We start from the raw sequence: 13,672 nt of genomic DNA, 5'->3' as shown, positions 1-13,672 counted from the left end.
TGACAACCCTACTGCAATTGGAAAACCATAGTGGCAATCCACTTGCACCGGAAAAAAACTTAGTTACGACTCACTTGCAACTAGAAAAACCACACGTGCAAACCACTTGTAGCTGCAAAAACTTAGGTGCCACTAGAAAAACCTAGTTGCAACTCAGTTGTAACTCTTGGACAACATCAATCACGATACAAGTTCAAATGTCATCAACGTTTTTCCTCAGCTGCAACCCACTTAAATTGAAAAAAAACTTAGGTGCAACGCATTTTGCATGTGAAAAAAAACCCCCACTTGCAACTACCACTCAAAATGAATCAAGAAACAAATCCAAATGCCAAAACTGAAGAGAACCAACCTGTGGTTGGATGGTTAGGAGGGCAGCTAGACTCTGCACCTCACCGGAGTTCAAATCCCGATTTGACACTTTGGTGTCTCATATAGGCGGAATATTCTTCGATGGGAGGCGACGTTCCCGTCGACAACTGGCGCTCGCTGCGTGACTTCGTCAATCTCAAGACCGCCGGATCGCTTCTTCAACGCAGTCTCTTGGAGGTGCTCATAGGGATAGGGTGTGCGTGTAGTACGTTCATAAGGGGTGAGTGCGCTGCGCAGTATGTATGAGCCGTCTTTGATCAGTACTCGCTGTTTCGCAAAAAAAAATGCCAAAACTGAATCCACTTGCAGAAATGGAGAACGTTGCGCATCCACCGGCGCGAAACGAGGCCACGAGCCCACCCCTCGCATTCGGCGCCGCACGACGGGCACGACCCGCGCGCCGACCGGCAGGCCTGTAGTATGTACCTACGTGATCCACCAACAGTGTCCAACAGGCAACAGAAGAGCGGCCGCGCGCACGCCACCGCCACACCGTTCCAAAGGCAGGCATCACCGCCGTCGCCTCACCGGTCGCCCTATCGCTATCGGTCACGCCACCGCGCCCATCTCCATCTGCCGATCCACCCATCCGGCCTCAAAACCCCACCACCACCGCTGCAACTCGCCCAGCTCACTCGCCCACCACTTCCATCTCACCCACGAAATGGCCGGGACCGCGGCGCTGCTGCCGCTCGTGCTGCTGCTGCTAGTGCAGGCCTCGGCGGGCGGCGCCGACTGCCACTTCCCGGCCGTCTTCAACTTCGGCGACTCCAACTCCGACACGGGCGGGCTCTCGGCCGCCTTCGGCGCCGCGCCGCCGCCCAACGGCATGACCTTCTTCGGCAGCCCCGCCGGACGCTACTGCGACGGCCGCCTCGTCGTCGACTTCATCGGTACGCGCGTGCCTCCAATCCTCCATTCCATCACTCGCTAGCTAGAACCACTCCCAGTTTCACTCGCTACTACTCCGTCAGAAGCTCGTCGAGTCACTGCAGTTCACACGTTTATCATCTGCGTGTAGACCTTTGCTTTTACTTCAGTGGATCTTTGGTTTTGTTTCGGGTAATTCTTTCTCATCTTACAGTACTTTTTACCTGTTCGATCTGTTCATCGGGTGGCACGGCTGCACGATAGCAGGGCCCATGTGTTAATTTGCCGAGACCTACCGGACCCCTTCTCTTGCAGGACCAATAAATGTTAGCCGGAGTAGTAGTAATTCGTTCCAACAAATAGTGTCTACACTGTAGATATACAAGTATTTTCAGAGAGAATAATAGCTGTTCCCGGGGGAAAAGACGGTACTCCTACTTGTTAGGAAGAAAATACTTACTTGTCGCATGTAAAAAGTTACAAACTGGAAAAGCTAAGAAAAGGTCACTAACTAGAACATGTTTGGTTTTGTCTTACTTTCTGTCACTCCATGCTGGCCCGTTCTTGTGTTGGAAGTACTGTACTCATCAGTACTTCCTTTTCGTTGAGCTGGGAAGTAGTAGTACTCAGTACTGAAGTAGAGTAAAAAACAAGGGATGTCACTGGAAAGGACCAAGCAGAACATTACTTTATCTCTTCCGAGAACGTAGACAGAGATTTGTGCGTTGCTCCAGAATACCTCAACTGAAAGGCTATTTTATGGCTATGGCTTGTCTTCGTTGCGGATTTGCGGTGTTCCGGCCATAGCCAGCCCATCTGCACTTGGCCCCCGCCCTGCCGTGCGAGCGGGCGTGCTGTGCTTGCATCCGAAGCAATGATGCGACGCCCCATGCGTCCATGTCCATCGGCCGGGACCATTCACGCCATCGATCGTTTTACCTAGCTAGCTTCCTACCGACAAGATCTTAATTTTTTGTTCGAATCCGTCTGCACTCAAGCCGGTTAAGATTCTATACTAGCTAGCTGATCTAATCCCGATTCACCTACTAGTATATTAGATATAAGAAATGGCTGTGTCCATCACTTTGATGCAGATGCCAGGGCTAAACTCCCATTGCGAAAAAAAATAGGCATCACTTTGATCTCTAGCACTTGGCAGGTTTGCAGCACAGCAGCAAGGACAGAATGCAGCTGGATTTGAACATACCGTAACAAAAAAAAAATCAAGAACTGATATAGTAATAAACTTGAACAGATTGTACAGTAAGTCAGTAACATATATGCAATCAAAAGTTGAACAATTCAGTAGCATTTCACATGTTTGACATCGAAATTCAGTTGCATTTGGCATTGAATTGTTGTCACAACGTAGCATCCGAATTCTACAGCAAGAAATGCAAAATATTGAACAATCATTCAAGTACACTAATCAGGCATCACTTTGCTGGAGCTGCAAACCTGGTAAGTGCTGGAGCTTTTGTCTTTGTGTCATCTGGATTGTTGGATGTGGATTGGATGGAGATGAGAGGGGTAAAATTGCAGTGCGACTTCACCAAGCGAAGTCACTGGATCTCAGTCATCTGGACCGTTGGATGTGGATTGGATGAAGATGAGTTTGATTATAAGTAAGATCACCTCTGTCCACTGCTTCACTCGATACACGCATCAAATTTCCTAACTTATTCATCACTAAAAATTCAGCTACAACAAAATGTCAAAAAGTCACCAAAGTGGATAGCAACAGTGTAAACAACATAACTCGTGCATCACCTATCTTATTACTGACATGTCACTCAAGACCCAACTAGAACAATAAACCCGGTTGGTTTTGTGTTTGGCTTGCAGCTGGAGAATACTATTATTAGGCTCTACTCTTTTGGCTTTTGGAATGCTGATCTACCTTTTCCATAATGGGATGCTGATTTTCCTTTTCAATAATGCCATGCTGATTTCCTTTTTTAACAATGCGATACTGATTTGAGAGGGGAGGGACAGAAAGAACACACTAGATTAATGGAATAGTTGTTTGGTGAGCCTTCTATCTCCGGGAAAGCTTGAAGTGGTAGGTATCTAAATATGGGGCTACGAACAAACGTGCGTAGCGTGATCGTACTACCATATATGCCATTCATTAATCAATGGCGGAGGAGATCTGTGCTGCAAAATGCATGTGTGCATGCTTTGCTTTAAATATTCCTAGTGGGATTGAGGGATCAAGGATGGCAATGTGCCACTAGCTTAAGGTGATCCTGCACTACAAGTTGCTTAGGGAGACGAAGATAGATAGCACTGAATTCAGTGGCGAATGATCAGAATTGTTTTATGAAACAGCTGTTATGAGCTATTTTTTGGCTGGAATAAATCCAACCTACAGAACAAGTAAAAAATGTTGAGAGTAATAGAAATAATGAAAGCATAGAAGTTTCGGAGCTTGCTTCTACGTTTAGATTAGTCTGAAAGAGTGAAAGTAATGTTGATCACTATAACAAAAATTACAGTTCATCTATGTAGATTGCTACATTGCAAATTTCTACTGTGTAATACTCTCTTTTTTCCCTTGATGTTGCAGTTGAAAATCTGGGAATACCTTACCTAAGTGCGTACCTCAACTCAATTGGAAGCAACTTCTCGCAGGGAGCCAATTTCGCGACAGCTGGCTCGACAATCAGCCGACAGAACACATCTCTGTTCCTCTCTGGTTTCAGCCCCATCTCCCTGGACGTTCAGTCCTGGGAATTCGAACAGTTCATCAACAGAAGCCAGTTCGTTTACAACAACAAAGGTGATAACAACTAAACCAAAGTTTACAACCCAGAAGCCAGGATTCATGTTCGTTCGCCTCTTCTTTTCTGTTTTCCATGTAGGTGGTATCTACAGGGAGCTCCTGCCGAAGGCTGAGTACTTCTCCCAGGCACTTTACACCTTCGACATCGGCCAAAACGACATCACCGCAGGCTATTTCGCAAACAGGAGCACCGAACAAGTCATAGCGTCCATCCCTGAACTCATGGAGAGGCTCACCTCAATAATCCAGGTACATTTTACACATCACTACCACGTGATCAAATCTCGGCTCGGCAACCGGTTTTGATTGGATATTGTTCTGCAGAGTATACACTGGTTCGGAGGAAAGTACTTCTGGATCCACAGCACGGGGCCTATAGGTTGCCTGCCTTACGCTCTCATTCGCCGTCCTGACATCGCCATGCGCAAGGACAATGTTGGATGCTCTGTCACCTACAACAAGGTCGCGCAGCTCTTCAACCAGAAGCTCAAGGAAACCGTGGCTCGTCTGCGGAAAACTTACCCTGACGCCGCGTTCACCTATGTTGACGTGTACACTGCTAAGTACAAGCTGATCAGCGATGCCAAGAAGCTAGGTAACGTGTCATGACTGAACAATTGCATGTATGTAGTGTAGCAGCCGGCAGCATAATATCCTGGAGATGGCTGAAGCCGGCCTCTGTCTTGCAGGATTCAACGACCCTCTGCTGACCTGCTGCGGACATGATGCTGGCCCGTATAACTATGACCCGAAGGTTGGTTGCGGTGGGAAGGTACTGGTGAACGGGACGTGGGTGGTGTTGGGAAAACCCTGCGACGATCCGTCCAGAAGGGTGAGCTGGGACGGTGTCCACTTCACTGAGGCTGCCAACAAGTTTGTCTTCGATCAGATCGCCGGGGGCGCGCTATCGGACCCACCTGTGCCACTAAGGCAGGCTTGCCGGAGCAAAGGGCAGTGAACTACTCCATGCGGATCATTAGTCAGGTTGGCCGCGCCGCTGCTGCTACTGCTTCTGGCTTTGTAAGCCTACATTGTCGAGGCATGCTTCAGTTTTACAATATTCCTAACTGTTTCCTTGTGATAGTGAGGAGAGGGGAATGAGAATCACATGACAATCTGTAGAAGTTCTCGGTACAGACACAGTGGGTAAGCATGAAACATGTTGCCACTTGGCAGTCTAGGTATGGTCTCGATTCCATAATGGTGTGAGATGAGTACTGGTACCAATAAATAATTCTTCATCTCGATCAACAATCCAACGAGAAATGTATTCCCCATGTTCGAATCCTCACCTATACCTTAATGACAAAGAAGGGGTGGAGTCCCCCTCCAGTCTTGTTATTTTAGAAATGTACTCCAGACAAGGTAGGTTGCTACTACTGCTAGCTTTGTAAGTGAGGCATGCTTGAGTTTTACATTACTCCTAACTGCTTCCTTGTAATAGTGGGGAGAGGGAAATAAGAATCACATGACAAATTGACAATCTGTAGAAGTTCACTGTACAAACACCGTAGGTAAGCATGAAACATGTTGCCACTTGGTAGCCTATGTGTTGCACCCAAAATTGGCAGGTATCCAATCAACACAAGAAAGTCCTGTGAGTGACTAAGGCAAGGCGGACGCGTCTCGTTCATGGGCCAAGATCAGGGAGGAGCTGGAGCTAGATCGACGTGCAAGTGACTTGAAGGAAGAACATCCAGAAGCTGCATCAATCAAAGCCAATGTTGGGCTGATTTACGCCCTAGGCCTGTGAAATCATAGGACGGAGAGAGTATAAAAAATCAACAATTTCAACTAGATTTGAAGTCTATCTTTTCAGATATTTGGAAAATCTAGAACGAGGAGAGGAGGGTTCGAAACCCTAACCTTACACTCTACTACCTACACCATCTACCACCAAACTAGGGCAAAGTCTTTGCCAATAAGATGATTTTTTTATTTTTAAAGCATTGGGATTTCCCAAATCTTACTGAAATTTTCAACCGAGATTGCCTTTTCTCGCCCTTATCAAGAACCTTTTTTTGTGAAATTTGAGAGTGATATTTCGACAATCCCCCCACCCCCCAGTCTACGTATGGCTTCCACACTTCATCATGGTTTGAGATGACTACATATATTATCAAGATGGGCGACTCAATCCCTATTACCAATAAACAATTCTTAGTCTCCATCAACAATCCAATAAGAAATCAATTCTCCAAACAAGTTTGCATTTAAAAAATGAAACAAAAATTTCACTTTCCTGTGATGGCTCGGCGAGTAAGTGAATGAACAAATCTAAACTTCAGGAATCTCTGAAGCCACACTATGCAATAAGTAACTCCTGACCCATAGACTCATGGGGATCTTGTTCCTTCATCATCAACTCGATCATAGGACAACGACGGAGTAGGTTTGCTATGGCCATGGACTCAAAGTTTGGACATGTGCTTGATCTGCGTGGTTGAAGTATATGTGTCTCTATGTGTTATTTAGATTGGTAAGATACGTTCTGTCCATGTTGTTGTCAGGGATAGACCAACGTATCCCCTACCGTTATCCCTACGTTTTGTCGATGTCTCATTGTAGGTGTTGCAGGCGCAAGTCTGAACTCATGTCATCTTTGCTTAGTTAGATCATGGAGCTTTTTGAATGTTGGATTAGGTAGCTTGGCCCTCATGCTTGTAGTACCTTGTGTGGTTGCATTTCTACTCGTCGGTGTTGGTTCCATTAATTTAAATTCGGACTCTTATCGAGCCTTTCATCTAGAAAATGGGTTATTTAGTTAGTGAATATATATGTGATCAAAATTTATGAGAAACAAAAGTTTGGATAAGGGAGATATAAATTTGTTCTTTAGTACTTCCTCCGATCCATAAGAAGTGTCAGGGATTTAATACTAAGTTAGTACAACTTTTGTACTAAGTCCCGATACTTATTATGGATCAGAGGAAGTATGAGTTCTGCCTATTTGTTCTAGCAGATCACGTCTCGCACTTAAAACTGCTTTAAAGCTTGGCATCCATCATTTCATTTGCTAGAAATGAAATGAAATTGATGATATCATGCCATTTGGCAAATCCACAAAAATGATAGAGTACCGACATGAGTTAAGTTTAGGCATGGGATTTAATCCATGTAATTCTCAATTGAATTCCGACACCAATTCCATGACAGTCAAAGATATTGATTATTGAAATCACAAATAAATTCCTTAATTCCTATCCCAAATGATAGAAGGCATCCATCATTTTATTTGTCAGAAATGAAATGAAATTGATGGTATGGATTCATTCTACAAATCCTGAGAAGTAAGAGGGTACCAAGAAAAAAATAAGGTTAGGTATGATATGAAATCCATGGAATTATGATACCAATTCCAGGGTAACCATGCAAGTTGATTCTCTCGTTTGACATCCATCATTTCATTTGGCCCAAACCAGCTCCATGAGGATTTTTTAGTACATCTTGGCAGCTTTGGGTGTTTGGGTTAATCGCGGGCGTTGATTTTAGATCTGGCCGTGGCCCCTCGGAGTTCTCCGACCGGGTCCTCGTGCCAGTCGTCTCCAGTCTCTGCGCAGGCCAAAACCCAGGCAGTCGGACGCCATCCCTAGCCACCGCGCCACCATGTCCGCCGCCACCGCCATCGCCGCGCTTCGGCCTACTGAGCCATTCCCCCTCCCGAGCGACCTATCCCTGGCGCGGCGCCTCAAGCTGCTCCTCTCCTTCTCCCGCGCCGACCTCTCCGTCAGCCCCGTCGACGAGTGGCAGCTCAAGTCCGCGCTCCTCGCCTTCCTCCGCAACCCGCCCATCTCCCTCTCCCTCCTCCAAGACTCCGACCTATCCGTCAGCCGCCTCCCCGACCTGCAGAAGCGCCGCCGCGAGGACCCCGTCGCCTCCGGCGTCCTCTACGTCCGCGATCTCTCCTTCCTCAACCGCAAGGGGGACGAGGAGATGACCCGAGAGCAGGAGGAAGAGAAGTACTCGCAGTGGCGGAGCTCCCTGGTCGAGAAGCTCGCTGGCATCGAGCTCAACCTTAAGGGGGTTGTATACCAGATGAGCGTCGAGATCCCCGCCTCTGACGATTTCGAGGCGATGAAGAAATCGTGGGAGGATTTCTACGCCTCCGAGCTCTATAGTATCAGTATGGACTTGCCCTTGTGTTCACCATTTCTGGTTCGATTTGCTGATAGGTGGTTCGATTGACGGATTGCTGGTTTCAGGGAATCCCGTGAGGAAGATAGCGAAAAGACCAGACACGATTCTTGTCCGAGGTGTGCCGTCCAGGTGGTTTGCCGAGACGAGGATATCGTCCAAGGCGTCCACATTGGTCACCCACACTATCTTCTCGGCGCTTGGTAAAATAAGGTGCATTATGGTGTTCTTGATGCATGTTCTAGCACCTATTTTTTTCGTCAATGGTCTACAATTCTTCAGGCCACAAGAATTAATGCAACCAAGTTGGAATCTGCTAAAGCATAGACACCTAAACTTGTACCTTCGGTACAACATGACAACGCTGTTGAGTCAGCTTGTTCATCTTGGCGGTTTCTGATTTGAATGCAGTACATAATTGTTCTCAATCTCACGCACCTTCCCTGTTTTGGACACATAGTCTATCTCTACATGTAAGATATCCATATCATCCATCGTTTCAGGCATCCAATTGTCCACATCATCAATTTTTAGCCGTCCAATACACAACCATTTGACCCCGGTTGAATATTTAGCCTCGTGATTTATATGACCAATTGAATCTTGCATCTTCATGTAGACAACTTCATGTTTTATGTGCCCTATACCATATCGTTTACACAATAGAGTTCTTAAAGAGATTCCGCTACGCCCTTGTATCCTTCTAGTTTTCTTGACATCTCCCTCCAATTTACAGGACCTTGAATATTTCTAATGATGATGAATTGGGAGCAAGTAAAGATGAGACTAATAAGGGTATCATATCTGGACTTAATTGCAAGGTGTGGGTGCAATTTGAGAGTTACGATGACTTCCACAATGCAATGAAGGCATTATGTGGACGTTCATTAGAGAAGGTACAGCTTGGCTATCTATTACTTGTTCTTTCTGAACTCTCCACTCCAATTGGTACAACCAAACATAACACAATAACATGAAAATAACTGCTTGACTATATTTATAAGGGAACAATATTTATCACTGGGCAGCTGATATTTTAGTACCACATATTGGAAATGGTAATGAATGAATGTTGCATAGAATACATCCTTTGTATGCCCTTCTTTGGCGATATTGTACCCTATTCATGTCTGACATCTTCTGACCTCTAAGAATGCCAGGTATTATCTATGTGTGTTACTTTCTTACTCATTTGTGGTTTGTCTGGTTACTTTCTCGTCTTGTGAACCCTATATGTCATGGTCCAGTAGCGCCTAATTTAGTGCAAGAACTGAGAACCAGCTGAAGAACATTTATATGAACTGTTTTGATAGAGTCACCGGCTGGGCTTAAAAAAGTTTTGACTCTTGAAATGTGTGGGCCCTTGCAAAAAGATCGACGGCGTGAGTCGCAGGGAATAACTTTATGAACTCTACATTTCCTGTTAATCATGTCAAAACTCAAAAGCATTTCAAGTGGTGGTACTTGTAAGCTCAAGTCAAGTCAAATCTATGTGTTGGTATTGTAGAGTGCCTTTTTCGCATTTAATGGAAGTTTGTGGTGCATGGTACAGTTGATAAATTGTGCCGGGAACTATATAGTCTAATAAAAAGGGAGAAAAAAAATCAAAATAACTCAGCATACTTTTGTTGCATACAGAAAGCAATTATCTTGGATTCTAGAGCCCAAACATGCCATGGACCAGCGCATTGAAATCAAGAAAACTACATAAGGCCTTTCCAGTATGCAATGACTTGAAACATCTTGATTTTGGAGCTGAAAACATGTCATGCACTAGTTCACTGACCCCTGCTGCTCGATGTACTTGACCCCATAGGGGGGCCTGGCCTTCTGTACGTTGCTGCGCTGTAGCAACTCCGGAAATAACTCCATAGACACAACCTGTTTCTGTTCTTGTTTAGGTGCCTGCCATCGTTGGTGGCAGTCTCTGACTTTTCCCCTTCGTTGATACACTGTCTTGTACTCTTGTGCCCTCAAGGTTGCGACAGTGGATCATCGTGTGTCTGTCCTAAAATGTTTGTAAGATCGCGAATCCAGCGTAGTTCGCGCATGTTGTTTTTGCATTGCTTTGTGCTGGTCTTGATGATCTTGAACTCACCAGTGAGATCCTAGCGTCGGTAGCACCCTGTCCTCAACTGGCTCATTGTGTCGTCGCAACAACTTTGCTGGAGTTGGACATGCTGATCGTAACCATGTCATGGACAGGGTAGGAGGAAGAGGAGGATGAGTTTGTGATTGTAGAGCCGATGCCACAACCAATTGTGATTGGTGAGAAGAGTTGGAATGGGGCAGCGATGGTGAATTGAGACTAAGAACTTTTGGGTTACAGCCTGTTCTACAATACCAATACCGAATTTCTTGATCTCGTCACGCCATGGCTCCGACCATCCTACCTCATCATGCCTTTGGCTGCATCGTGAGCCCACAGCAATAATACCTATAGTTCTGCTTGTCTTTCTCCTGTGTCCCAGCGAGGTTATGAATATCACACCCTACTTTGACGCTGATAGCTTTGATAGCATGACGAGCCGGTTGAGGGGTACTCAGTGTTGGAAGCTCGGCGTTGAGGTCAGGATCCTAGAAACCATCTGTGAACTCTGCCACAACAGCATGTGTGTAACTGCCCAACACATTCATGATCTTGCATGCACTCCAGGAGGGCTACTCTTCATTCCACCGCCACAACGTTGACATCTTAGGCCTCTTGAAGATGTACTTCTTAAGGGAGAAATTTGTTGAGCAGCAATTTCCTGCTTGGTGAACTGTAACAGGTTGCTCTATCAGCCCTCCATGGAAGCATGGTGGAAATCTTACTGCCCATAGTTGTGACTGCATACAAGGCTATGGCTGCCGGTTGGGTTTGTAAATCAAGCGCCTGTGGCAGCGCCAGGTTTGCTGCATGAGTTGCATGCAGTGCGGCCTCTAATGCACTAATGCATGACATACTTTGAGCTTTGATGCAAGATGTCTTTCAGTATGTATCGGAAATGTTTCCGAAAGGCATCTACGCACGATATTCGACCATGTTTTTATTCCTTTTTAGATTACATTGTTTGCCAGACACGAGTGCATATCAAATATTCAAATTCACCAAAGCAGATTCCATCGATTTTCGTTGAATAAGAAAAGTTAATATCATTATTAATACTTTTGACATGATTTTTTAGGAAATATTTTTGACATGACGATTAAATAAAAGAGATGTAGTATATTCCTTCTGACTCATTCACCAATCTTTATTAAAGGGTCACCATGTCGAGTATAAACTTCATCTGTTCTTCTAATCACTAGATAGTAGTTTATGCGCTTTAATATTCACTATACAGTACACTTTAAGATGTCATCTAACAAGTGTTTGAGTTCTTTGTTAGAAAGCATAATGAAAGCTGACTCATTTGTTTTGTTTCTAAAGGAAGGATCACGGTTGAAAGTAGACTATGAAGTGACTTGGGACAGTGAAGGTTTCTTTCGTAATGCACAATACGAGCCTGCTCAGACTAAACTAGAAGAAAGAGATGCACCGGTACATGGAAGGAAGAAACATTACACCTCGCGAATTGAGTCAGATCATAGGAAGAGATTCAGGGTAAGCTACTCTGTCAAGTCTTGTGCGAAAAGTTTTCAACTCTGATGTGGTATGCCTAATTGCCTATGACTACATGTTCTAATGCAACTGAAACATTTCTGCATGGTTCCTGCCAAATATATTATCAGAATATGGCTCATTAATCTGCTGCACTATGCGTCAAATTGGATACATGTGTAAATATGAGGAATATTAGGCAAGGCGTCAGTTCACACGCATACATGTATCTTCATGGGAATCCAAGATAGCACTATCAGGTGTTGCAATATTGATAAGGAAACTTGACACCATGGCCGTATCAAACATGAGTATCTCTTTAGAAGTTAAGATGCAGGGATAATTGCATCCATTTGTCCCGTACTAAAGAAATCTATGGAATTAATCATGTCTCGAATAAAATTACCACCCATAGACTGGGAATAACCAAGACTTGTAAATTTGCTATTATGGGTGCATTTTGCAAATTTTCCATAATTTCTTTTGTTCCTTTCAATTTTTTTTGTTAGGAAATATTACTTGTTTTTTCTTTCGTATTGTTGGTTAGTCTAAACGGTGGGCAATAAGCATTTTCCAGCGCTTACCTTGTAAATTTATTAATGTATTTTTTTGCGATGATATTAATGTATTCCTCTGATCTGTATAATATATTCCTTTTCTGTATTACTCTGTTTTTTGTATTTTCTAACATCTATATTCCCATTGTGATTCAGGATTAAGGGCACATAGCCATAAAGACATGACATATGAGGAATTACATAAGGAGAGAGAAAATTGGTTGTATTGTAGCTGTTGTACCCTATTCATTTTCCAAAGTTTCTCAGTAGCCTAACAGCAAAATCATTCTACTCCCTCCGGTCCGAATTATTGTACGTGATGCTTTTCTTACAAATCGCCCCTTCTAATTTTCCCGACAAACAACCGACTTCTCCGCGTCGTCTCTATCCCTAAAATTCGCCCCTCCCCGCTGCTCCCCCGCTGGCCACCACGCTCTCGCCCGCGCAGCCTGCTCTGCCCCTCCCTCGCCGGCCGCCTTCCTTCCTCATCATCTCCCCGCCTTCCTTCCTCTACCTTCCACCAACTAGAAACCAACGAGGAGGAAGCAAAGATGAAAGGCATCCCTTTCCCCCCCCAAGCGTCTGATTTTGCCGACTTCAGCGGCGGTGCTCTTGGCCGGCGGGGCGAATCTAGAGGATTGCCTCGCGTCCTCTTGCGCCGCCACCTGCCGAGGTGCGACACGATTGGCCGACCACCTGTCGAAGCTCCCCGACGACCTCCTCCGCCGCTCAACCTGGTGAGCCAGCCCCGCCCGCCGGCCTCTCCCATTTCCTGCGATTTGTCTTACGATTTCGCAACGGATCGGGCTCCTCTAACCTATTGGTTTCGGTCCCGGATGGACGGACTGGCCATGGTTCGCGGCGGGGAGTAGTTGATTCTGTATCTTCTGAACTCGTGACTGCATTTCTTAAATGATGAGGAATTAGCTTGCTGGCATCTGATGTTGTGATCGGATTGATAGCATCTTACATTGGTGCCTCGATGCAATGGTCCTGCCTCCAGAGTGATACATTCTTTACCTATTTTAATTTGTTATTAAAGGGAATCGGTGTATCTTCTGAACTCATGACTCCATGGTGGATTCGTATTACTACTGTACTACAGTATGCCTGTGTTAATTTTTTGTAGATGTCTGTGTTAATTTGTTAAGCGAGAATCGGAGTAGCTGTATCTGCTGAACTCATGAATGCATGGTTGATGCTTCACACATTGTTTGCATGCGTTAATATTTTCAATGATGGTAAATTAGTAAGCTGGCATCGAAACTGCTGGGTCCAGAACGCTCTGCAGTGCTAGATTCAGAACATGGCTACCTTATCACTGTATGTATGTACCCTAGTGACCCGGCATCCAAGTACCAGCACTAGAAG

General features: G+C 45.1%; 2 protein-coding genes across 2 annotated transcripts; both read left to right on the top strand.

Moving 5' to 3' along the window:
- The first annotated feature begins 1,018 nt into the window (after positions 1–1,018).
- On the top strand, positions 1,019–5,368 carry LOC124674759 (GDSL esterase/lipase ACHE-like). Its single transcript, XM_047210812.1, has 5 exons — positions 1,019–1,265; positions 3,812–4,024; positions 4,107–4,276; positions 4,352–4,622; positions 4,717–5,368. Exons 1-5 carry the CDS (start codon positions 1,037–1,039, stop codon positions 4,983–4,985), a joined length of 1,152 nt encoding a protein of 383 aa, XP_047066768.1. The 5' UTR covers positions 1,019–1,036; the 3' UTR covers positions 4,986–5,368.
- A 2,265-nt stretch (positions 5,369–7,633) lies between these two features.
- Positions 7,634–12,636, top strand: LOC124675860 (A-kinase anchor protein 17A-like). Its single transcript, XM_047211928.1, has 5 exons — positions 7,634–8,150; positions 8,230–8,374; positions 8,898–9,057; positions 11,574–11,747; positions 12,458–12,636. The coding sequence occupies exons 1-5, from the start codon at positions 7,634–7,636 to the stop codon at positions 12,461–12,463; spliced, it is 1,002 nt and encodes a 333-aa protein (XP_047067884.1). The 3' UTR covers positions 12,464–12,636.
- The last annotated feature ends 1,036 nt before the right edge of the window (positions 12,637–13,672 follow it).

The sequence above is a fragment of the Lolium rigidum genome, chromosome 7, assembly GCF_022539505.1.
Source record: "Lolium rigidum isolate FL_2022 chromosome 7, APGP_CSIRO_Lrig_0.1, whole genome shotgun sequence".
In the NCBI taxonomy this organism is placed as follows: Eukaryota; Viridiplantae; Streptophyta; class Magnoliopsida; order Poales; family Poaceae; genus Lolium; species Lolium rigidum.
Note: the sequence above shows the minus strand (reverse complement) of the source record. Positions and strands in the feature narration are given on the sequence as shown.